The sequence below is a fragment of the Scardinius erythrophthalmus genome (genome assembly GCF_964197995.2).
Source record: "Scardinius erythrophthalmus genome assembly, chromosome: 3".
NCBI classification, from domain to species: Eukaryota; Metazoa; Chordata; class Actinopteri; order Cypriniformes; family Leuciscidae; genus Scardinius; species Scardinius erythrophthalmus.
In genome coordinates, this window is record NC_138223.1 from 36,377,304 (window position 1) to 36,404,004 (window position 26,701).

General features: G+C 37.0%; 2 protein-coding genes across 5 annotated transcripts in view; one reads left to right on the forward strand and one right to left on the reverse strand.

Moving 5' to 3' along the window:
• rnf24 (ring finger protein 24) overlaps window positions 1-12,218 on the forward strand; it is a 35,736-nt gene extending 23,518 nt beyond the window's left edge. For all 4 annotated transcript variants that reach the window (XM_081360357.1, XM_081360359.1, XM_081360356.1 and 1 more), the window contains 2 exons: window positions 5,173-5,252; window positions 9,357-12,218. In XM_081360357.1, the coding sequence (XP_081216483.1) occupies window positions 5,173-5,252; window positions 9,357-9,498 (222 nt within the window). In that variant the 3' untranslated portion in view covers window positions 9,499-12,218. The remainder of the gene's footprint in view (window positions 1-5,172; window positions 5,253-9,356) is intronic.
• An 8,007-nt stretch (window positions 12,219-20,225) lies between these two features.
• fbxo41 (F-box protein 41) overlaps window positions 20,226-26,701 on the reverse strand; it is a 57,863-nt gene continuing 51,387 nt past the window's right edge. The window contains exon 13 of the mRNA XM_081361416.1: window positions 20,226-24,253. Coding sequence (XP_081217542.1) covers window positions 24,191-24,253 — 63 coding nt within the window. The 3' untranslated portion in view covers window positions 20,226-24,190. The remainder of the gene's footprint in view (window positions 24,254-26,701) is intronic.

The following is a 26,701-nucleotide window of genomic DNA, read 5'->3' on the forward strand; positions in this document are numbered from 1 at the left end:
ATTGTATATAAAATACAGGCATAAAATACATTACAGGCATTATTTCTCAGTTTCAGTTTTTTATATTGATGATGAAAATAAAAATATGACAGTAATAACACTGAGATTTGTCAACAAATCTTGCAATGTTTCATATGGCATTTGTGAAACTGAAAATACATGTCTATTACATTCCCCATGCCTGTGCTGGTATTTCGGGATTGCACTTGCATATGTGCTCAGACAAGAAGGAAGGGGTGGGGGCCGAGCTACAAGCTCATTGGTCTCTCCATTCTGTGCACACAAAAACAATGTTATGATTGTAGTGTAAAACATGCATGGGAGTTTTTCACTAGCATAGTTAGAGGTTACAAACGTTTAGCACAGCCATGCACAATTAGTGTTTTACCCCTGAGTGACATAAATTAATTGGTTCTGAAATATCATAAACTGTCATATTACTGTGTTTAAAGACAAAAATTCGAATTCTGCCCAAATTTTTTTCACCCTTGTGTTGTTCCAAACCTGTAAAGTCATACTTTATTTTAGGTGGCCTTAACTACTATGTACTATCATTAAATACCTACAAGACTATGGATTTACGGTGTAAATAACTACATCTTGTTCTGGAAAATTCCCACATTTACTGCTAATGAGCTTGAGGTATGGTTAGGTTTAGGAATAAGTGTAAGGATCATAGGGGTTAGAGTTAGGTTCTGGGGTAAGGGTTTGGGTGTTAATGTAATGTTACAAGCTAATTAAATGTACTTTAAATGTATTTACAATTCACCAACATGTATGTACATAATACGTATATCGGGTAACACTTTATTTTACAGTGTCCTTGTTACATATGTTACATATACTTACCATAGTAATAACAGTAAATTATGCATAATTACATGCAACTATCCCGCAACCAAATCCTAATCCTACCCTAACCTTATAGTAAGTACATGTTGTTAATTAATATTACTCAGTACTTAAATGTATAATTACAGGTGCTGGTCATAAAATTAGAATATCATCAAAAAGTTGATTTATTTCAAGAATTCAACTTAACAGGTGAAACTAATATATTATATAGACTCATTACATGCAAAGTGAGATATTTCAAGCCTTTATTTGTTATAATTTTGATGATTATGGCTTACAGCTTATGAAAACCACAAAATCAAAATCTCAGAAAATTAGAATATTACATGAAATCATACAGTAATTACACAGTGATACCATGGTCATTGAACCAGGTTTTGGTTATTTTGGCAGTGTGGGCAGGTGCAAATCCTGCTGGAAAATGAAGTCAGCATCTCCATAAAGCTTGTCTGCTGAAGGAAGCATGAAGTGCTCTGAAAATGTCCTGGTAGACGGCTGCGTTGAGTGGACAGCACAGTGGACCAACACCAGCCGATGACATGGCTCCCCAAACCAACACAGACTGTGGAAACTTCACAATGGACTTCAAGCATCTTGGATTGTGTGCCTCTACATTCTTCCTCCAGACTCTGGGACCTTGGTTTCCAAATGAGATGCAACATTTGCTCTCATCAGAAAAGAGGACTTTGGTCCACTGTGCTTTATTAAATCCAGAGTCAACGCAGCCGTCTACCAGGACATGTTCAGAGCACTTCATGCTTCCTTCATTTTCCAGCAGGATTTGCACCTGCCCACACTGCCAAAATAACCAAAACCTGCTTCAATGACCATGGTGTTACTGTGTAATTACTGTGTGATTTCATATAATATTCTAATTTTCTGAGATTTTGATTTCGTGGGTTTCATAAGCTGTAAGCCATAATCATCAAAATTATAACAAATAAAGGCTTAAAATATCTCACTTTGCATGTAATGAGTCTATATAATATATTAGTTTCACCTGTTAAGTTGAATTCTTGAAATAAATCAACTTTTTGATGATATTCTAATTTTATGACCAGCACCTGTACACTGTAACAATGACACCTTAAAATAAAATGTAACTGTATATTGTATAAGCGTTAAGTAAAGAATAGTAGTTAAAGGCTTAGTTCATCCAACAATTCTGTCATTAATTACTTACCCTTATGTTGTTCCAAACCCGTAAGACCTTCGTTCATCTACAGAACACAAATGAAGATATTTTTGATGAAATCCGAGAGCTTTCTGATCCCTCAATAGGCAGCACCGTCGTTGTAACTTTCATGGCCCAGACAGGTAGTAAAGACATCAAGTTAGTCCATGTGACTACAGTGGTTCAAATGTAATGTTATGAAGAGACGAGAATACTTTTTGTGCGCAAAAAAATATATAAAAATAATTACTTTATTCAACAATTTCTTCTGTTCTGTGTCAGATCTCCAACGCGATTCACGTAGTAAACACAGTACAGCGATTCTGGGTTCTACGTCAGAACGGCAGCTCATTATTTAGACAACGTCTTTACTACCTTTCTGGGCCTTGAAAGTTGCAATAACGTTGCTGTCTATGAGGGATCAGAAAGCTCTCAGATTTCATCAAAAATATATTAATTTGTGTTCCGAAGATGAATGAAGATCTTACGGGTTTGGACCAACATGAGGGAGGAGTAATTAATGACAGAATTTTAATTTTTGGGTGAACTAACCTTTTAAGGCCACCTAGTATAAAGCATGACCCAAGAAAAAAAAAAAAATCAAATATGTCTATAGGGTCCAATATGTTTTTTTTTCCCCACTGACAAATAAATACACTTTCTTCTTGATGGTGAGCAAATGATGACAGAATAAAAACATTTGGGTAAACAATCCCTTTTAACTAGATTCACTTCACTAGATTCTACATTGAATTAAGGAGTGTCCGACCACAGTATGTGGCCTCGGCTTTTAAGTTCAAGCCCCCATGAGTTAGAAAGGTGATCTGTCTGACTTCATGAGCAGAATTATACAGCCTCACACCGCTCTATCAACTGCCCTTGATCTTACATAAGAAACCGGGGCCTTCAGCCCGAGACGAGTGAATATAATCTCATCTCTCGAAACATTAAGTACCCTGATAATATACAGACATACACGTACGGTAGAGCTTATGCACGGATGATTGATATGCAAACACACTGGTGCAGAAAACTAGCATATGTGCCAGACAGTTGCCAAGATATGGATCCTCAGATGGCAACCAGTGAGAACAGCATGGACATAAATATCACAGCGTCAGTGAGAAAGATATTGTGCGTAATTCCACCGCCGTAAATAAAACTGCACGGTTCGTGGTTTATAATACTTGCACATAGCTGCAGCTCTCTAGGTGAGAGATCAAACAGACGAGAGAGCGGCAGCGTGAAACGGACTGAGCAATGCTTATGAAGGTTTATTTCTGTTTGTTAAAAAAGACAGTGGGGAGTCACGTTTGAACTGCAGAGGTGGTCCTTTCAATTCAGAAGCCTAACAGAGAGAAGCAAATAGAGGACCAGGATGTTAATAAAATAGAAATGCATGATGGTTCAATGGCATACCATCACTGTTATGCACTATTCTGATTGGAAGGACACTGACCTGGTTGGATGATTGATTATAAACAGATTGGCCTTGCGTGGAGTATAAAACAGTAGGGAAGTAAAGGCAGTGTCTGTTTTGTTTTTTTGTTGGATACAGCTACATGTTTTGTGTTATGAAGAGACATTCACACATGGGCGTATTCTGTCCCTTGTTGGCCCCGTTAATGCCATTCTTTCCTGACAAAACCCAACAGTGTGTATTCAACAGACAATTTCTTATTCTCACAGTCTCGCTCATCTCGAACACAGAACCATTGTGTCTCGATAATTCGCTGACCACCCCCTGGTCAGGGTCAATGACACCTAAAGCACTAGGACTGTATCTTGTTTTATGATACACACACAGAACAGTAAATATCTGTTGTGACAGACACACTTGTGCCCAGGCACATTTGTCCGAAACCCCTTTTGTTCTCTTACAATTACTAGTTGTGCATTTCCCTGCTCCTTTATTTGCTGTCAGCAAGGTTAATGAAATATTTAATTTGTGCAGAGTTCTGGAAAGATGTCCTAGATAATATGAGCTATCTGTTTTAACTTTCACACTTGCATTATGAATTATTCTAGCAAGATATTATAAACACATTTAAATTGTGAATTATAGCGGATGTTAATTTAGTTTTTTGATATAATTTGTCACTTGAAGTGTCTTAACCCTGTAGTCAGGATTTTATTTTATTGGTAACACTTAACAATAAGGTTCGTTAGTTAATGCATTAACTAACATGAACTAACAATGAGCAATACATTTGTTACAGTATTTATTCATCTTTGTTAATGTTAGTTAATAAAAACACAGCTGTTCATTGTTTGTTCGTTAGTTCACAGTGCATTAACTAATGGTAACTAATGTTTGTTTTTTAGTAAAATGTCTCATATTTTGAGAATACTTAAAAAAAAGTATTTATTTTTTTATTTTATACTTAGGTTATATTGTTTTATTTTTAGGTTATATCATTGCTTTCTAAAGCATTTTTACTGCCAAAATATACTGCTATGTTACCTGACTGCAACGCAATGTTGTAAAATGTTGTGAAAATTTTTTTCATATATTTTATGCTTTTTTGGACATCATTTCATGCACATTTCCAGCATTGTTTGCATCAGTTAAGCACTGGTTTAATCTGTTTACCCTGAAACACCCTGTCTCGCCTTTTCGGCTTTACCTCATTTCACTTTGTCATTTTCTTATACATTCATCTGAATTTGAATGACTACTTTATCAACCTAGCTAGTAGCCCTCAGCCTAATATCTTTTACCTACCTCTAGATTACATCACCATTTAATTACGTCCAAATGTTCACAGAATTCCACTGTCTGATGATGTGAGGTCAGATAACAGGTCGTTAATCAAAGTTTTTACCTTGGCTTTTACAGAACCAATTCTAGATTTTTTTTTTCCTCCTAGATGAAATGCCATATCTGCACCCTGACCTGGTAAACTTCACTGCTAGATTACAAAGGAAACTTCTTGAGTGTAGACCATTTCCTGAATGAATACAGCATTACAACATGTCTTTCTGTCTCACTGATCTTTGAAAGTGATAACATCCATTACTTGTAATGGCATGTTGAGACAAGTGTAGCCTATTTAATGGAAGTGTTGTCTTCTTTGAAGACAAATGTTTATATTTAAACATTGTATCTGTATTCATTGGAATGTATTGTTTTCTCTCTCCAGATTTGTGCGGTGTGTTTGGAGGAATTCAAGCAGAAAGATGAGTTGGGAATCTGCCCGTGTAAACATGCCTTTCACAGAAAGTGAGTGCCCTGGCATATGTTGCTTTCTAAAATAGGAAAATGTCTGCACCACTAGCAGCTCCAAACCAAGTGTTGCAGTCTGATTCTAATCTAATAACATTATTATTTGAGGTTGGATTACCTGTTTGACAAACAGTGGCAGACAAGGTCGTGTTGGACACTTGAAAAAGGCATTCTGATTCTGCTAGTGGCATAGATGACATCAATTATGCCCCCTTAAAATATTAATCTAAATTCAAATTTGCAATGTTACATGCCATGGTTTCAAGAGTGCTGGATAACTGTGATCTGAAATTGATCAAGTTGAAATGTGTCTGACTCACCCATCTTCTCATTCGCCCCTTTATGAAACATTTGCACTGGGCTGTATGTCAGTAAATGCCAAAAGTAAATGTCAGAGTAATGCTTGGACACTTATCAGAGGGGTTGGGAGCTCTTTGTTCTTTTTAAACATTTCAACATTTTAGTTTGCTTCTTCAGGAACCAGGGATGTGCCGAGAGTTCCTCAGGGGCAGGGGCTCCAATGTAAAAAAGGGGCATATATATATATAAATAGAAATAAATGATATTAAAAAGTATATTAAAATAGAAAAACATTATTTTAAATTGTAATAATTTATTTCTGTATATTTTATCAAATAAATGCAGGCTTGATGCACATAAGTATAATATAAATACTGTATAAAATACTATATACGCATAATGCTATATAAAAATAGTAATGTGTGTGCACATTTTTGACCAGTAGTACTGTACTATTATACTATTGCTGCAAAATTATCAAAAATGTTAAAATAAAAAAAAAATAAAGTCAACCTTTCGCATGTTGTTGTCAGCCTACACTTCACATAATAGGCCTGTAGGCCTGGGCTTCATTTAACAAACTATGATAGTTTCATCAAATGGTAAACGGTGTATCAATATAGACTAAATACAAGTTACTTGAATTCTATACTTACCATTAATGCTGGCTTTGTGCATTGCTTTGTAGTCAATTAATATCCATTAGTTCAACAATGCAGATTCAGATCACTTCATAAATGTAAATTCGTCTGTCCATGTAATTTATAAAATGACCGGAAAAGTACCGCTCCACTTCACATTGTCCAATGAAATTTGAACTTGTTGTGCCAGATGACAATTGGTCGGTGTATTATACATGACAAACAGGCTTCAATTAATTATAAAATATTAAAAAATATGTGATATGAGGATTTTTAATTGAATCGACACACTACCTTTTATTATATAAAAAAAAAGTACTCACTGAGGCTACGTTTACACGTGGGCGGCTATTTTCGTAAACGGACATCTCACCCTCTCCGTTTTCAAAAATAACATCGTGCACACCTGTCAGTTTTCAGAAAAGTGTTTGTTTACACAAACCCGTGTCTATATGCCGTGAAGAGCATGCCAAACCTGTAGGTGGCAGTGTACTGGCTCTTCGTGTTGGAGGGAGGAGAAGTTGTTGCAAAATTGCTGACCTCCGAGCACTCATTCGCCTCTGCTCCTCGACATAATAGAGCAGCTGTATTTGCAAATGCAAACAGACGAAAAGAGTTTGCACCAACATAAATGTGACTCTGAATGCATCCATAATCACCATAGCCAAATGAAAATGTAAACATAGGTCGCACTTTTGACGCAGGTGTAAGTTCTGTCGCATACGTGATGTCGGCTGCCTAAAACAGTTTACATGCAAACGTGCAAACTAAGTTTTCCAAAATCTCCACTCTGGCCGAAGTTTTTTGAAAGAATCGTCACAGGCGAATTCTCCGTTTGCGTGTAAACGAAGGGCACAAACGAAGGGAAATGTCTCTGTTTTTCAAAATAACCACGCACGTGTAAACGGGGCCTGAAAGAACCATATTTGGCTCGAGAGCATTGGTTTCCCCAAGCAGACTGTGGGATACCTACGTTTACACTAGTGCATTTTCATTTTAAAACGCATAACTTTTGCTACGGTTATGCCTGCCGTCTACACACTACTCCGGAGTTTTAGACCCTCCAACATATAGGCCCTATATATTAAATGCTATATAATTATATTTATTTATTATTATTAACTGTTAATATTAATAATATTAATAGTTAATAATTTTATGCAACAATTTTATGCATTAGAAGCTCGTAGTGTCATAGTTATGCCACAGGGGTGCCAGCTGATGAAAATTAATAGACACTACATGAAACCTAATATAATGTGACACTACGTCATGATGCATATCATTTTCAAGTCACGCTGTATGATGCTCGCTATGAGTTGCAGCACATTATTCCTGTTAAGAATCCCCATACAATTCATCTCATATTTTCTTACCACACGATTCTGTAGAGGAGAAAAAAGTATAAATAAAACTAAATGCATTTAAACTATTAATAAAGGACAGAACACGAACAGTTTGTATGTACTATGTATGCATTGATTTTCAGCAGGGTTTTCCTCAATCAGCATGGTTCAGTATATATATATAAGCAGTATTGGGCATGTTACTTTAAAAATGTAATTAGTTATAGTTACTAGTTACTTCTCACAAATAGTAACTGAGTTAGTAACTGAATTACATCATTATAAAAGTAACTAACAGGGAAAGTAACTATTGAGTTCAAATGTTCAAATGTGTCATATAACTTGGATCCCCCCAATATTAAATATGTTAAATGAAAGAAATGGACACTAAATAGAATAAATTGTTATTATAAAACATTGTACACTAATCTACACTATTTTAATGTTGCTGTGGGACAATATGAGAGACACCTATTAAATTCAATATATTATTGTAAATATTATCATTACTATAGTGGATAAATAGATGGTTTAGGACTTTTTAATATGTATTGCACAGACTACAACTGGCCAACAAATAAGTCTAAACATAAATTATGCTTCTTAAGAAATGTACCAAAAATGAATAAAATGCACTCTTTGTAGTGCAAATTAAAATGATAAAACTGTCACACAACTTCACTGGTAGACGTACGGTAGCCTTTTTTCTTCCTCACAAAAATAAACAATTTAACAAGAAGTGCTCTCATTACAGTACTTGAACAATGTGCCAAAATAAATAAATAAATAAATAATAATAATAATAAAATATAATATCTGGGGGTTTTATTTTTATAACCTACAGAGAACATCATCATCAGAGGTTATTTAAGCCAAATTCTAGGCGTGTTTGCCGCATGTGTTCACAACCGGCCAAACAAAGATGTTTTCTGGGAACGTTCCCTGCAGTTTATTTTTAGGTTTTATTTTATAACCTGAACAGAACCTTCTCAGAATGTTCCCTGCAGGTTATTTTAGATTTATTTTTATAACCATGTAAACTAATTAAAACGTTGCAGATGATACCAATAGGCTTCAGAGATTATTCTAATGCTGAAATGTGTAATTTATTTACAAACAAACTATATAATGTATAATGTCGGCGTTCACTTCGCTTTTGTCCAGTCCGGCCTCATAAACACACACACACACACCAGAGAAAAAACGTTGCAGGTCCTATGGCTGAGAGAGAGCCTACTCGGATGGAAACCGCTTCAGTGAGCTCAATTATAGTAACGCCGCATTTTACTGTCAGTAACGGTAATGGCGTTGTAACAGGGGAAACAGTAATTCGTTTGATTACTCATTACTGAAAAAATAATGCCGTTTATTTATTTATTACACCATTACACTCTTATATTATACCTCAGTCAAATCCCTAAAAATCCCTACATCCAGGCTGTCAGTGGTTAAATGTAGACTTCTGTATCATAGATCTGTTCGTGTACCTGATGGGACCAACACGGCCTAAAATAGAACTGTGCTTACAGTGAATAATTCATCAGAGAAATGCCAACATCTCACTCAGACTAACCCGAGATTCAGTCTCACATTCCACATGGGCTTCCTGCAAGGAGACGCCCAGCTTCGCCAACACAACCAGCCATGAGATATCAAATGAGATCACTTTTGACTTGCTACCAGTATTAGTTTGGGTTAGTGGAGCCTGTTTGTAGTGGGCAGTTTCACGTACTCTGCTGTGATCTGGGAAATTTTAAGCATAATGTTATCTAGTTTGCCTTTCATCTTCCACATTGTCTCTGTGTCTCTCTCAGGTGCCTTATCAAATGGCTGGAGGTGAGGAAGGTATGCCCGCTGTGCAACATGCCCGTCTTACAGCTGGCGCAGCAGCAGAGCATGTCCGAGCCTGTGCCCCCAACACCGCAGCCTCTGCCCGGGGTGGAGAACCTAGTGTAGCCCCTCCTCTTTCTCCTAAAAATATGACCACCACTACCTTCACACTCCCTCCTGTACAGGTACACGCTCATATCCAAGGACAGACCGCAGGATTTGTTCCCGGAGCCACGGTGACCTGTGACCTGCATATGTTCCTTTCCTGCCTTGGTGGCTTTATAACGAATTTTTTTCCAAATTACAATAATAGATGATTTACTCCATCCGTCTTATTTGGGTTTAGTTTCTTTTCCTGTGGGATAATGAAGAAGAATTAAGTTTACATGGCCAAGCCATGTTTAAAGTAACCGTTCCACACCAAAGCACTTTTTTTGAGGACACCAGTGAGAGGCAAAAAATACAAGGACTAAAAAAAAAATAACATTAAAAACAAAAAACTACTTTTTTAACAGTTTTTTTTAACAAGCACTTTAAACTAAACTCAAACTTAGTTGCTTGTGGTAGTAGCAAGATCTTGTTTTATATTTTATGATTTAAACATTTTTTTAGTTGATGTACACAGAGCCACAGAGCAAACCATTGGTATTATTTTCATTAGAGAGGGTCATGTTTATACTGTATATTAAAGGGACAGCAGCTCTCCAATATGTATATGTTTGTTTGTTTGTCTGTTGTGTTGTGACGGTCGGTAGAATGGCTGTATTGGTAGATATGGTTCGCTGCGACCTTTAGCTGGTGCCCAAAACAAATGTGAATGCAGAGTTTGTGTTATTAAGGTCAGGATGTGACCTAGCAGTATTTAATCTGTGTTCAGTGGACGCCTTTATATTTTACATGCTTTTTTAACTGAGGACTGTGCTAAATGCACACAAACACCCACACACACACGTCTGTAGCTTTGGGTTCAAGGCTGTATTTGATGAGAATTTTAAAGTAACCAAAAAGGCTAAGGGCAAAAGAAAAAAAACACTATTGTCACTCTTAAGGTGTGTTCACACTTGGCATGTTTGGTTCGATTAAAATGAATCGTGGTGCGATTGCTCTGTTAGTGCGGTTCATTTGAATAAGTGTGAACTGCTGCTATCCGGACCCTGGTGCGCACCAAACAAACGCGTCATAGTCGCGATGTTGCCAATCCCAGTTCGGTACAGGCATCAGAACCGCTTCTCCTCGCAGCAGATATTCGTTTATGAGTGTGACGGAGGGATTCCTGACGCTGTCCTTCAAGCATTTATAACCGCTTCACGGGTTCTCAGCTGATCAAAATACAATCATATGCAGGCTACGCACATACAACGAGCGCATTTATCCCAGCAAACAGCATTGTTTTGGATGTTCAGTAAGTTCCATCGTGAAGTATACACAATAAAAGCCTACCAATTAGGTTGTGAATGTATCGCTATGCCTTTAGGTTCGGTGTTTAAATGCCAATGTGAATGCTAAGCGGACCGGGACTAAAGTTTAGTGTTGGTAATGTTGGTCCGGACCAAACAAACCAAGCGAACACCCTATTCTAAATAATTAAGATTTTCCCACCCAGTCTAAATAACATGACAATTATATACAGTAAATAACACCTTTAATTTTGTAAGGAACTTGCAGACTCCCTGCAATATGTATGATGTCGGCCCACACTTTGGGAACTGCTGCCATGAACCCAGGAGGTTTCTGTTCATATAAACTGTTGAAGCATTAGTCTGTTTCAGGCTTCAGTTTCCCCATCCTCAGTCTTTTTTTTTTTCTGCTGCAGAGTTCTGCAGATGTGTTATAGAGTTAATGGAAATAGTTGCAAATTAAAACCAAACCAAATTTAAACTCAACAAAAGGTCCCAAAGGTGTTGTTTTGTCTTTCATGAATTATTATTGCATAAATCGCCCAGGTTTTATGCCCCAGGTACTGTTGGGATGGATTATTTTTTCTTAGTTATCACATATCTCCCATGAAAGCTGTGGCTCTATGCAAAGCAGCAAGTGTGTGTGAGTGTGTGTGTGTATACTGGCTCTCATATTGTGCTACATAGCTTCCTGAAAATATACTTGGCTTCAAGCCCTAGATCTGTCTCCAACAAATATTAATAAACGTAATGCTGCTCGAGTGAGGCAAAATCAACTAGAACGCTACAGAAATCAAACTTAGATCTGACCAGAAGTCACTGAAATTGGAAAATGTCCTCAGTACAGACCCAGCTGATATACACAGTCTAGTTTAGTATCATTCCAGCATCTTTCAGCATGTCAGTGAATCAGTCCAACACTTTGTAACACAGAATCCTTAGCCATTAAGATCAATGAGTAGCACGGTCGATGCAGTCGGCAGGATGGAGCGTTCTGGCTCTTTCTTGCTCCATAGTACTTTTTTCTTCTTCTTCTTTTTCATCCTACTAACCTCCTAGGCTCAGGCTGGGTCTCTGTGCCCTCCACGTTAAGGCAGTCTAGAAAAATATGTATAATACAGACTGGCCACAACTCTAGAAATGATGCCAAATGTAGAAACATTTTGTTGCCGGGTAGAATCATATGACCCAATATAGTTACCCATATAAACCCAAACTAAATCTGCATTGGTTTTATTTAAAGTGCTGTCTAGTCATGGATTGAATGTTGTAATTAATTTTCAAGCAAACTGCCCATTGTGCCCAACATGTTCTGCGGTGTGTATTTGTGTTTTTGAAAGGCTAGATTCAGACTGTGAATTAAGTTGTTTATTTAATGAGATTTTATTTATTTCTTTTTTTTTTTCTGCATTTGCTGAGTGTGTGAAGAATCTCTTGTGCATATTATCTAAAAAGAAAAAAATATAACAAAAAAAAAAGGCATTTTTTTTTTTTTTTTTACTTCTTTTGGTTTGCTCTGGTACTTTGTCTTAACTAAGTGTAAAACACTGAGGATTTCCTTTAGATTTGTAATTCCTTATCATGGACAAACAGCGTTAAATTGTGAGTCCTAAATTAGGATCTCTCCTTCATCTCTTTGGCGTTTGTAACACGGCAGGTCTTAAAGTGTCACTCTGATCACGAATGTATACATATAGAGAGCTGTGGTTCAACTGTGTCATGATAATGTGAAAGTAGTTGATTGTGTCTAAAAATCGAGTTGCGTCGCTGCACTTTTCATATTCTTCCATTTTGGTGGTATTGGTGCCTCTCCATTGAGGCAGAACTGAAATGGAGCAAAATATTGTCTTATTTATTGTGTGCTAAGGTTTAAAACCCGTAACAGTTCAATAGTATGTTCTAACAGCTCTAATTCAGTGATAATGCAGATTAGGCAAAGAAAGGCTTTGTTGACATTGTTTAAAGCAATTTCAAAATCCAAAATCGCTCTGAAAACATATCTAGAAAGTCAAATTAGCACGTTTATTCAGGAGGTAGTCCTCAAGCAGATTGGGAATGTTAAGTGATGGGTTACATTTTTGCTCAGCATATTCAAACTAATGTTTGTTTGTTTTTTACTGATCATTACTGAGAGTGCCATATTTGGTTGACCAATTGTATTTTGAAAAGTCAAAATTAGGATTTCAGTTGCAACTTTACAACTTGTGTTTGTTTGACTAGAAGATGACATTTTATTGTGAAAAAAAGATTGTTGGAAAGAGATTGGCAGTATTTCTGTTGCAAAATAGCAGTTATGTCATTGAATGTGGTCAAGGCACATAATGTAATTCAGACATTGTATTATTTTTTTTATTTTATTTTTTGATACATGATTACTATCAAAACTAAACTGCCAATTTATCAATTGTTCCAAAGTCATTGTGAACCACCATGAAACTTCCTCCTTCCCCACACCACTCTTTTGCTTCATTCTGAGATGACCTAATATGACCCCACCCCTCACCATTGTGACCTCACAGATGTAAACATATAAGCCCCGCCCCTTCCAAACACAGTCTTGTTTTAACACTGCTAATGTTTGTGAATCTCACAAACATGTTTGTATAAGTAAGAATTCTGCAGCAGAATATTTTCTGTATAGTATTTGTAAACTATATTTTTGTATATTTAATCAACATTTTGAAGAAAATTAAAAAAACAAATGCAAAGATGCTTTTTTTTTTTTTTTGCTAATTTTGTGTTATATTCATTAAAATATGTTGCATGTGACTGACTTGAATTGTAAATAAAGTTGCCAAGTTTTTGAAATAAAGAATATGTGTTGTCTTTAAGTTTGAAGAACAAATTTCTTCAAGATCTGCACTGTAGCATTACAATAAATGTAGATTGGGGGATAGTGGAGTAAGCTGTGCAACCTTTTTACCAATTTTACTTCTTGGTAAATTTATTCTGAAGTCTAGCCAATAGGATATCGTAATCAGATTACAGTTACTTTTTGTATTGATTACATGATTACATGTTATTCTCACAATGGCAGTAAATTATTCATAATTCATGATTCTCCCTATTACTACTTTCTCTTTTCAATTTTCCTTTCTAATACAGCCTATATACTGCTTATAAACGAATTATCACTAAGTGAGCCATTACTGTTTTTGGAAGGCTTTTGTCTTTCAAACAATGTATAAATTCACATTTCATATCTACATGGAATGCAGGGATTCCACAACCTTTTTGTAAGCTGAACCTCTTTGACTTAATATATTTACTTAAAGTACTCCTGAGATTTTAAGTTAAATAAGTTAGGTCAAATATAAAATTAAGTCAATAATAATAAAAAGTTCACGGTTCTCTGAGGTCGGTTAATGGTCACAAGACATGCAGGTAAGCAAATAAAAGATTTTATGCTGTTTCATCACGATTCCCAGTCCGGGAAACCCTGACACAGTGTAATATTTAATGCAATTAATGTTTTTGATAATAAAGAATTGAATATATTTTATTTCTCTTTGTATCTTTATATCAATATGTACAATATTATCCTATTCAAATCAAAATGAGTTACAGTAGGTAAAAAGAAGGCCTAATCTAAAAGTACAGTAATCAAAAAGTAGTCCAATTAAGCACCTTAATTGTGTAATGTAATGGATTACGTTATTAACTACAATTTTTGTCTTGTAATTTGTAATCAGTAACCGACTACAATTCAGGTAAGTAATCTACTCAGCACTATACCTCTGGGACGCACACGTTCACACATGCACACATCACTTGAGGATATGCAAGAAACATGGTCCTATTCTGTGTTCCGAGGCCGGTTGCATAAACATAGCCATTATGTTAAGACAGTGTCTTAAGTTCAAGTATGACCCACTTGCAGTTAATCAGGGGCAGTCAGTCTTAGTTTCTGGTATTAAATTAGGCTAATCTACATTTTTATGTAACTGATTTAAAAAAGATATAAACAGTCTTAAAGAAAATAAATTGATGTCTAAGTTGTAAGACTGTCTTAGAGGTTTATGCAACCTGCTGAAGCTTAGTGTGCAGTAGCCTACCTTATATGATCATTCTCTTAGATCAAATGGGGGATGGGGGGTAGAAAATAATTAGATTTTAGGCTTATTCCACACCCCTCACATTTTATTCTGAAAATGTAAGTAGGCCTATCTAGTTATTAAATTGTAAACTCTTTGTCCAAAAGGTCAATAACTTGGTATGTTTATTCTGCACTCCAGCCATAATGACCCACTAGCTTCCCTCAGATAAGCCGACAGAACAAGAGATTGTCTGTACTGTACACAAATAATTACATGCAGTAGGCTATCAGTTTCTTTTCTAAGTGGAAATTCCTCCTTAGAACTTGTATTTGTATCACACACAAAAACTTCCACAGGCACTAAACTCAACCCTGATGTGAGTGATAAAACAAAGTTTATATGTAAACAGTTATGTAGCTATATTACACTAGGTGTAACCATAGACTGTAAAAAAAAAATAGTGTAACAAATAACCCTGAATCATTTACTAAAGCAATTCGAAATGACACTGAAGTCTACAGACCACATTTTCTGTTTGCCTAAACTGTGCACTACTGGCCTCTGGTGGACACTGCACATGTGGCTGTCTAGATTTAAAAAAAGAATGCGCATGCATAACAAATAAAAACAGGACAATACACAATGATGCTCAGAACACGACAAAATGTGGAACATGTATTATATTTGGACCAGCTCATTGTCGACAAAAGTACTTAACCTCTTGTCGCATTTAACCTCTTGTTGCATTTTATTTACATTTATACTTTAACACTGAATGAAAAATCTTTTTTTTTTTTACCCTTGTTGAGAGTGAATTTACAAAGTCTGTACTTATAACAACCGGAAATTGGTGCCAAAAGTAAATAAATAAAAATAAAATTGGTAACACTTTAAGGTTTCATCTGTTAACACTAGTTATTACATGGCTTGGTTGAATTCTAATGTAAAATGTGGTCTGTTATTTCTGTCTGTAATCGTGTTATTTTCTCCGCTTCGCGTCGGGGTCCTGATCAGCCTGTCGGGGGTTGTATTCGCTGTAACAGTCGGCGCAAAAACTCAATCTTGCCTAGGGCAACCAAAGGGCTAGAGCCGGCCCTGCGCCTAGCTCTACATTATTCCTACTTATTACATGGCTTGGTTGAATTCTAATGTAGAATGCGTTCTGTTATTTCTTGTTATACCATGGTCTGGGTGAATACTCGATTCTGATTGGCTGCAGGGTGTCCGTTAAAAAGTGATAATGTACACCTAGGAAAGGCGTCCCGTCAATTTGCCTGATGACAGTTCTAAATGATTGCGCTGGCTCAAACTCACTGATCAACTGCTGCGTTCAGGTCGCTGTGGCCACGTTGCTTGGCAACGCCTGTATACGGGAGATATTAAATAGTGCGCTCGACTTAATAAATAAAAACCCTCACGATTTTTACTCTAAAACACATTAAAGTATTATTAATTGATTAAATATTTCTTTATTTCGTAAGTAACCATGGTATAAGTGGGTTAATGCCCTTCGAGGTGTCCATTATCAGGTTTTAATGGACGACGGCGAGGCGTGAACCGTCCGACGCGCAGCGGATAATGGACACCTCGTCGAGCATTAACCCTTACATAACAGACCTCTTGCCAAGTATAACAAGCGGTTGCCATGAAAAACAGAGCGTTGTTATGGACGCAGGATTCTAACCGTAGAGACGGACCGGAACGGACTATTCTTCTTTAGCGGAAGTAATGCAATCGTTTTTAAATCAATAAACTCCTTTTTAAAATCAATATTTTGTGTCAAATTATTGATTTATTTGGTAGGTAGCCATGTAATAAGCGGGATAATGCTTATTACATGGCTACCTACCTACCTACCTACATGGCTACCTACCTTCAAGCCTGATCAGCCTGTCGGGGTTATATTCGCTATAACAACCGCCTCGCTCTACATTATCCCTTACTTAACTACTTTAGATAACAAACTAACAATGAAAAATACTTCTAACAAATTAATTATAAGTTAATGCTCATTTCAAAATGTACTAATAGGCCTACTTAAAATTAAAAGTTATATCTGTTAATATTATTAAATGGATCTGAGCTAACATGAACAAACAATAAACTGTTATATTTTTTATTAACTAACGTTCACCAAGATTCATATAGCCTACTGTAGCAAATGTTACACATTGTTAAACTTAAAACATAAAACATGTTCAACCTAAAACATGTAAACAATTTGGATATGGACTAAAAGCACCTTCATCTAACAATAATAAAAAAAAGTATCTTTCTTCTAGCCTGGTCATCCCACACCCCTTCCAGTAGATACAGGCCTCCCAGACAGCAATTATTATTATTAAAAAATATTATTAAATATTTTCTCTTCCATAGGCATTCTTGTCTTCACATATAATTTTGAAAGTTTTTAAGTATAGACAGATTCATTGTTAAACCTGTCGCATCATACCTGGTTTGGAAATGTCAACATTGAGTCCTAAATTGAAGCCCAATTGTTTTGAATCAAATAACACCAAATACTTTTTTGCATGCTAATGGACACATTGAAAACATGCAGTAGTATTTCAAGCTAACTCTTCAGACAAAATGCTTTTCTATGAGGCACAGAAGATTACTGCCTGCCTGAGTTCATAACTGAGGGCATGGGACATGGGAAATCTGCAACTCTGGTAACTGGGAATTCTCCTATTCACAATGGTGCGTGGATGCTTTCCAGAAAGCAATGATAATGTGTTACCTGTTGTGTTTACTAGAGCTCTGTTCATCAAAAATATTTGAACCTACATATGTGCATCCATTATTGAAGACTAGGGGTCATTAACTACCATAAGAAAAAAAATCCACACCTTCACACATTATATCAAAATACGTACCAGATGTGGGCCGACACTATGTTGCTGTCTGCGGGACCAGGCTTCTGGGATGATATATATACGAGAGACACACTGAAGATAATGTGTAACTGTTTTTTTTTTTTTGCTCTGTACATCAAAAACTTTATAAAATCTTTCAGCAAAATATGAGCATCAATTAATGGAGGCTCAATTAACCCTGTTGGTGGTGTACCCTGAGCCTAATCAAAAATACCCCTAACTGAAGAATTGTCTCGGTTACTGACGTAACCTCGGTTCCCTGAGATGAGGGAATGAGTATTGCGTAAGGCTTAGCTTACGCTATGGGAAAACTCCTTTTCTCGAGAATATTGAAGCCAAATTTTTTAAAACGCAGTGCAGCTGCACAGCAGACACAGATGAGTGACTAGCGCAGTCATTGGCTATGCTGCGGCAACTGCACGAACCTATGGCGAGGCGGCTCAGATGCGCGAACAAATCAGTCCGCTTCGCGCCCTAGCGCGTCAGAGCCCACCAAAATGGGCATGGCTTATGGCTATATAAGCACTCATTCTGCCAAGGAACTCAGGTTTAATCGACTGAAGCGATCCCTTGATCAAGCACAGTAGCACGGCGGGTTACGCAATACTCGTTAGTAACCGAGACGTTCCCTTTCGAGAGGTCTCGTATTGTGTAAGGCTTAGCTTACTCTATGGGAACCCCCTTCAAAACACTGTGCTTGCTTAACTTCGCTCCATACAGTAGCCCAAGGCAAGATGCCTGAGGCTTATAGAAGAGTAAAGTATGAACCCAATAAAAGCCAGTCCGTGACGGGCTTCGTATAGGGAAAAACAAGAAATGGGCCTAATGAGGGCCAAACCTTTATTGTATATATAATGTGTGTGTATATATATATATATATATATCTTATATATATATGAGAACCGTAGTTCGAAGTTAACCAGGACCTGATATGTATTCGGCCCTAAGGCTCAGGGGGTTTGTGCTTACACATTGTGTATTGAAAGAACCCTCGCTTGCAAAGCGGGAACTTCCAGGTTATAAAACCTCATAAATGTGGACAGCGAGGCCCAGCCGGTTGCCGCACAGATATCTTCAATGGGTATTCCACTTGACCAAGCCCAAGACGAGGCCATACCTCTCGTGGAATGAGCTTGACGCCTAAGGGGCAATGAAGGCCCTTAGACTCATAAGCCAGAGCAATAGCATTAACTATCCCGCGCGATAATCTTTGCTTCGTCTCAACCTCTCGAAAGGGAACATCATAATGTATGTAGTATTTAATTATTACTTGATTGAATCATGTTTTTGGTTAATATTTCCTTTATTAGATCAAAATGTAGTGGGACATTATCTTCAGGAGCCTCATTCAAGTGGCCCTGAAGTCCAGCCATCTGCAACTCTTGAGTCGGTATCAGTTCAGCAGAATACTTGGCCAGGGAGGATTCGGCGCCGTCTAAGAAGGCCAGGGACACGCTCGGAGGATTGCTTTGAGGTATCGTTATTTTCACATTTACAACACGTAAACAATTTGTCCAAGACTGGACTAAACCCTTATTAGGGAAAGCACCTCCATCTAACAATCATAAAAATGATCTTCTAGCCTGGTCATCCCTTCCATTAGAGGTTGGCCTGTTATTTCTGGTAAATGGGGACCCTAAAGTTCCAAGCCTTGGAGCACCCCAGACAGTAACATAATGTTGGGCCAGATCCGGCCCGCATCTGGAACATTTAGATTCCACACGCACCAGATGTGGACCGGATCTGGGCTGACACTATGTCGCTGTCTGGGGCAGATCTGGGGAACTATGTTAGGCACTGTGGAGGAACCCTGAGTGAGTTTGTTGTATACAATAGAATAATAAACACGACGGCTCCGACATTCATTTGCCTAACAAACAAGATGACAACAAAATAACGTTACGTAAACAGCTTATTTGACATTTAGCAAAATATAATTTTTGTTTTTTACCACAGAAGTGTCTGAATGTCTTCCACACAAACGAAATCCGTCTTTAAAAAGAAACTTTGGCCGCAATAATCTGCATGTGTAATCTCAATCTTTTCGCGCTGAATCGCAGATCAGGTTCTTGTTCCCACAATGCATATATACACAACATTAAACTGACAGGAGAAGTGAATAACATTGATTATATCGTTACAATAGCCCCTGTCAAAGGGTGGGTTATATTAGGCATCAAGTGAACAGTTCTTGAGTTCCATGTGATAGAAGCAAAAAACTGGGCAAGCAAAAAGATCTGAGGGACTTTGACGGGGTCAGATCATCTTCAAAACAGCAAGTCATGTGGGGTGTTTCTAGTAAGCAGTGGTTAGTAATACAAAGACCTCTTCACACAATATGAGTATATGTATCAGGTTTTTATTATAACTTATATAATATGCCTGGAACAAAATGGCATGAAATTTGGAATGTAAACAATTCCATCACACTCTTATAATCAGCTTTTCGCAAACTGGGATAACCGGTCGAAAATACAATAATGTTATTAAGCAGGCCACAACAATACAAAAAAAAAAAAAAAAAAAAAAAAAAAAAGGTCTGCAGTCAGTTGTTCCCACAGGCAAGAAAAGAGTTTAAACATGACCATTTTCCAATAAATATTCAACTTTGGGTGATGAATTGCCTTTTTGTGCAACAGCAGAGAATGTGCAGGGTATTCATTAAATAACATCAATGCAATCTGTTGGTATAAAAAAAGCAACACAATTCAATTAATGTTGCCAGAAGATGTTTGAGGTAATGCATGAAAGCAGTTCAGACAGATGGGCATAAAATACAATCATTCAAACGAGAGCCTAAGAGGTAATGACAATGACTAAAGAACAAGACGGCACAAAGCTGAACATCGAAGAAGCCATATATCAGTATCACCAAATCAAGGAATGAATGCCACATTAATAGATAGAGAAGCAGAAATAAAATAAAATAGTGATTAAGATGTATATAAATTGTTATATATTCATTCCAGGGCTGTGGAGTTTGAATATGGCTATTTAGATTGAATGCCATTTTTATCTTACACCATGTCGTTATTTTACTGCAGACGATTCCGCAAAACGTAATGGAACGAAAATGCTGATAATACTCCTCTATTAATAAATTATCTGTTTGTAGATTCATCCTTTTTTGGCAAACTTTTAATAGGTCATTGATTTGATGGTTATTGGTTACAATTACAGCTACACATGAATTGTCACAACATCTGGAACCTAACAATAGCTAACACCACTATAACTGATTCTTTCAAGTACTGTAGTTCTGTTCAGGGGTACAAAAACAATGGATATGCTTACATAAAAGTTATATTAATCTTTCTGACTGCTTTATTTTGCGATCGATCCCATTTTCTTCCATCCAAGTAACAATCATTTTCTAAATCTGTTCCAGTTTTGGGTTGGTCACATGGTTTAGAATATTTGAATCAAATAAAATTTCAAATTCAAAGTGCTCACACTATTAACCCGGCACGTCATCACAAAGCAAATCAATTAGAAATAAAAACATGATTGAATGTTTTTACATGACCAAGCAATTATATTTATATATATATATATTAATAATACTATTTATTTTTTACTGTATATTGCAGGTTAATGCTATGCATTAAATAAGACCACTGCAAGGGTTTCATAAAAAGTCACTAAAACTATTGAACCGACCGATCACATGATGAATGGAAAGCTGATAGTCTTCCAGTGCAAAGCTTAGGAAAAGAGGAATTGCACATGATTAATACGAAACCAAACAACACAGAGCAATGGAAGTGCTCTGATAAAAAAAGTGCATCACATATGTCAGATTCTTTAAAAAGGCTCGACGTTAAACAAAATAGAACATCAACGGCTTAATACTAAACATTAGCGGTTACTTTTTTATCATAATAATGGTGCAACGGTTGCTCAGTCTAAAAATGAAAGGCAGCAAGCAGTAATCCAGAGCACTCGGATCTAATAATCTAATAACATCTACAGCAGAACAGTTGAAAAGGCAACATGATATATAATGCTTTAGCACAAACATGCCATCATCATAGACATCTCTTTTTATAGAAATAAATAGTTGAAATAAACTGTACTCTGTGTTTAAATTATATTTCCATCTCTATAGGACTCTGATACACATTCAATATAAAGCATCTATCATACACAGTATACTGCAAATTCGATACCTTTGAACTCTGGAAGTCACCACGGGAAACCATTTGCAGGCGGAAACCCGTTAAACGCTTCAGGTTATCTCTTTCTTGGTTATATTTCAAATATTTACACCGTTTTGTAATTCCTTTCCTATAGAAACAACATATACACACATTTTTTTTTGTTAAGTCTTTAGAAGACAAGAGTGCCAGCACACTCGAAAAGTCATTGTGTGGGGTTGTGGGTAAGTTGTCCTATTCCACCTCTGCAACTTCTTTCTTGAAGATGGTCTTGCAGTTTCCATTGCCTCTTTTTGAACAGCCATCCTGAAGTAACCTCAGGCAGTTCATGTAAATACTCCTCTCATGCTAATTCAAGCCCTGTAATGTGTTTTAAGACAGGAAGTAGAACGTTGCACCGTAGAAGTGCTCGCCTTGACTAAAGCACTTAGAGTAGACCGTTTAGACCATGTGATTTCAGCTCGGAGGCTGGCCAAGGGGAGCAGAAATGCCTGATGGGTAAGTGGTACAGCACCGAGAGCGGTCGAGACCATTACTTGCATCAGTATTATTGCATCAGCATGTTTTTTTTGTTTTGTTTTTTAAAGAAACTTGATGAGAATGGCATATTCTAGTTTCTTTGTATGATTGACTTCTAGCTAAAACCATTTAAGTGCTCTAACATTCATTTCCAGACTTTCCTAACCATGGAGTAATATTCCAACAGAAAGCAAAACCTGACATGTCATGCGATCTACTCAAAAGTGCACCAAAAACATAACCGGAAATAAACCTTTTCTCTTTGAAAAAATAAATAAATAAAAATGATTAACCATTAAAAAAATAAAATAAAATTACCTTGACAAAACACGGCTATGAATATTGAATTCAATCTCAGTTATGCAGAATTATTTAACATTTTCTAGTCTGACTGCACCAGCCTAATATGGCTATTGTTGACATACTTTTACATTTTAAAGGTCTAAGGAACCAAAACCTAACCCACACACTTCCGAAGTGCAGTTCTTAAAGATTCTTTGAAGAACCAAAAGTGACACCGGTATATATTTGTTTTCACCCCTTCTATACAATTGTGCAGTGTGTACATTCAGAACTCAGAAACCAAATTCTCCATTCAGTGGTGTCCACCTTTAGAACATGGACAGTACCATCTGAAATCAAAAGAGCAGATGGGGAAGTGATCTATTCAGCCCCACCAGCCTGAGTTCCATAGAATTTCATCAGAAGTTTGAACGGTAAGAGATGGAGACGTTGACATCTGAGGTGAAACAGTAGGCGTAGATTGGGGCGACAGCACCATGAGCATGTCTCTATCCCTCACTACATGAATTTGCTCTTCGATTCCCTTTAGATAAGTGCACACCATTTTGGGTATGACTTAATACCTTTTAGGCTCCACTGATTCACTAATGGCACATTGGGAATGATCAAAATTCAACCTCGAAAACAAAATGTCGAAGCTATGGATGGCACATTATGGAGAAGGCATTGGAAATCAGTCCGGAACAAAAGATCCAATGATGAGAAATAATCTCTTACCAGAGAGACCCTGGTCATGGAAATACGGCTAAAGGACTGGAGGGTCTGACACGAATGAGGCAGCGGAGCTTGCGTTTATTGGCTTCTTCGTTCGGTCTGAACTCGTACTTATGGACACAAGATAGCTGCAAGTAATAGTAGTTTCTATGGAGACACAGCATCCCCTAAAGAAGGGTCTAAGTAAGCCATGTTTGAAGCTGGTGATCATGTTATGTTGAAGCTGTCCAAGTAATATGGCTGGCCGAAGCATCCAGATGACTAATGAACTAATGCGATTCTTTGCTGAACGTCGGGGGAAGCAATCGAGCTGATCACACAAACACACACTCCCCCATTAATAACTTACCCATGTGCATTTTAAATTTGTGCTGTTAGGATTTCACATTGATTGTATGTTTCAGGTCAATCTGGAATACGAGACTGTTCCCTCCTGCAGCTCTGTGCTCTGAAGAGAGACGTCATTCTCTGAGATCTTATTAAAGTTTAGTGCGTTTGGCAAGTAGGAGAAATTATCCTTAGTCTGTAATCGTAACTGGTTTTGAATTGGGTCTGACTGTTGGAACGGGAACCAAGGCAAGTAATCATGCCTTCTCGTAGAGTTTGTTACGTATTATCTTTATAATTTCCACTATTTAGTTGCGTCGTGTCAAAGCTAACAGATGGCGCCCGTCTTGGTGTGGTAGACTGGTGTTTAGAGTTCAAACTGAAGCGGAAGTGTTTGATTCTTCCTCGTTTCATCAAGGAGAGAATGACTCGATCAGGTTGAAATATTTGGTGAACCTTCATGTGGCTCTGGCCTCGACACAGCAGAGTTAGCATAAGCCATCTGCTTTCACATGGAGGATTTTGGAGAAACCAGGTCTTTTCTTGAGTGCCTGAGAGAAGAAGGCAGAAAGGATATGAATGAACAGGTGTTATATTTCTGGAAATATTAATATCGTAAAATTGTAATTTGTTGAAAACGTCTCGGGCTATGAACGTAACCCTGGTTCCTTGAGAGGGAATGAGATGCTGGGTCATGACACCTTGGGAACGCCCCCAGCGTGACCAGTAGGGGTGGGAATCTTTTACCATCTCACGATTCGATTCGATTCCGATTCTTGAGGCCACGATTCGATTCAAAATCGATTTTCGATTCAAAAAGATTTTCGATTCAAAACAATTCGATTTTATTCATAATGATTTCTAATCAGGTTTCTGATCATGATCTACTCTCATCTGCTTTGCTATACAGAATGACAAACATAATGACAGACATTAAAGTGTCTTTTTCACATTTATTAAGTTCAATTCTCAGGGAAGTGTCTTTTATCAAAAACATTGAAAAAATGTTTTTACTTGTTACTTTTAAAGCAAAGTATTTATGATGACCCATAACGAACTTACTTCCAATACTTCCTATATTAATTTTATTAATAAAACAAATGGAAGTGATTTGGCAAGTCAACTGTAAGGTTACATTTGCCAGCATATGTCCCAACATTGCTGAGAACCAACAGGAAAATAAATGTGTGCTTGTACTAGCAGCATACTTGTAGTAAATTAATACAAACTTCAGCATATTCTGAATCTCTAGCATTTAATAATAGACTTCTAACCAACATCCTCTTGTTATTTCCAATGAGCAATATAATCCTTCAGACAAAAAAAAAACATTTTGCTTTAGCAAATTCACAAACAGTTTTCGTTCAAAAATATAGAATTATGTACCAGAAGCTATCATAACGTATAATGCTTGTGGACTTATGCATATTCTGAATAATTAGTAACATACAAAGTCGCTCTTGACTTATACACAACTAAATAATAAAGAGTTATGACTTGAAATGTTTGCTGTATACCACAATCAAAAACAGCTTATACAATGAAAGTGAATGAACATCTGCAGAGAGTAACTTACAGTCAAAATGTAACTTTTTGTGACTGGCATTGCACGATTTGGCGCTCAGCCATCATGCGTCCGTTATGTGCGCGTCTCTGTTATGTGCACGCCACAGACTGTCCGCGCACGTGCACGTCCGCTTCAGAGTTCCGCCTTTTGCGTTCCGTCAATGTTACGTTATTAGATTTTTTTTTTTTTTAGAAAATCGATTTTTGACATTTGTGAATCGATTCAGAATCGTCCACGTCCCGAATCGCGATTCATCTAAAAATCGATTTTTTCCCCCACCCCTAGTGACCAGTGCCTGAAGTATGTGTGCAAACATGCCAATTTAAATTGGCCATGGTAGAGGATGAGCGCCCATAAAATACGTCATCAGCTTCAGGTTGTCTGAAGTAAGACGCAGTAGGTATGCCTGGAGTATGGCAGGGGGATGCAGCAACTCGTAGTACATGCTTGGTATTCAAGCACAACAGACAAACGGTCTTACTGAAGACAGCAAAAGCTGATGACGTATTGTATGGGCGTTCCTTTTATAGCACATACCAGTGCACCAAGTGACGTCACCCTCTACTGTGGCCAATTAAATTGGTGTGTTCGCACACGTGCTTCAGACACCGGTCACACTGGGGGTGTTCCCAAAGTGTCATTACATCATGAATAGCATATCATTATAATTTAAAAAAGCACTACAGAAGATGGTAAAAATTAACAAAATTACAAAGAGTAATAGTCGGTTTGATTTTGCGGGACATTTCAGGATGTCACCTAACATAAAAAACAACAACAATGGCAGTGTTGTTATTGTTAATAAAACTAAAGCTACTAAAAATTGATTTCAGTAATTGAAATAACCTGAAAAATTTGTAAGAAAATATAAAGATAAAAGCTAATTCAAAATATTATTAAATACTATAATAGTATATAAACAACACCAAAATAACACTGAACAATGCGAAAGTAACTTGCAATTTGATGTTTCAACCACAGCTGGCGATAGAGAGGAAGTTCCATAGTGCATTGTTAAATTTAAATTCAAATTGCAATTCCACATTCTCCTGCAACATCAATACAAATCAAACTGAACTGGAATTTAAAGGGCACCTATTATGCAAAATTCACTTTTACATGGTGTTTGAACATAAATGTGTGTTGGCAGTGTGTGAGCAAAACCACCCTAGAATGATAAAAATCCACCCAGTAGTTTTTTTACTATCTCAATAAATCATAAGCACTGTCTCAGAACACCCTGTTCTAGATTTCCCTCATTGTGACGTAGAAATGAGCTAAGCCCCACCGACGTGATTTGATTGACATCTGGTTTTGGCATAGACCCCGCCCTCGGTGATCTGCATCCTCAGCAACAGCCGGTAATGTCTCCTAAGAAGTGTGTTGTGGGATGTAAGAATGGACATACTAGTCTTCACTGACATCAGAGCCA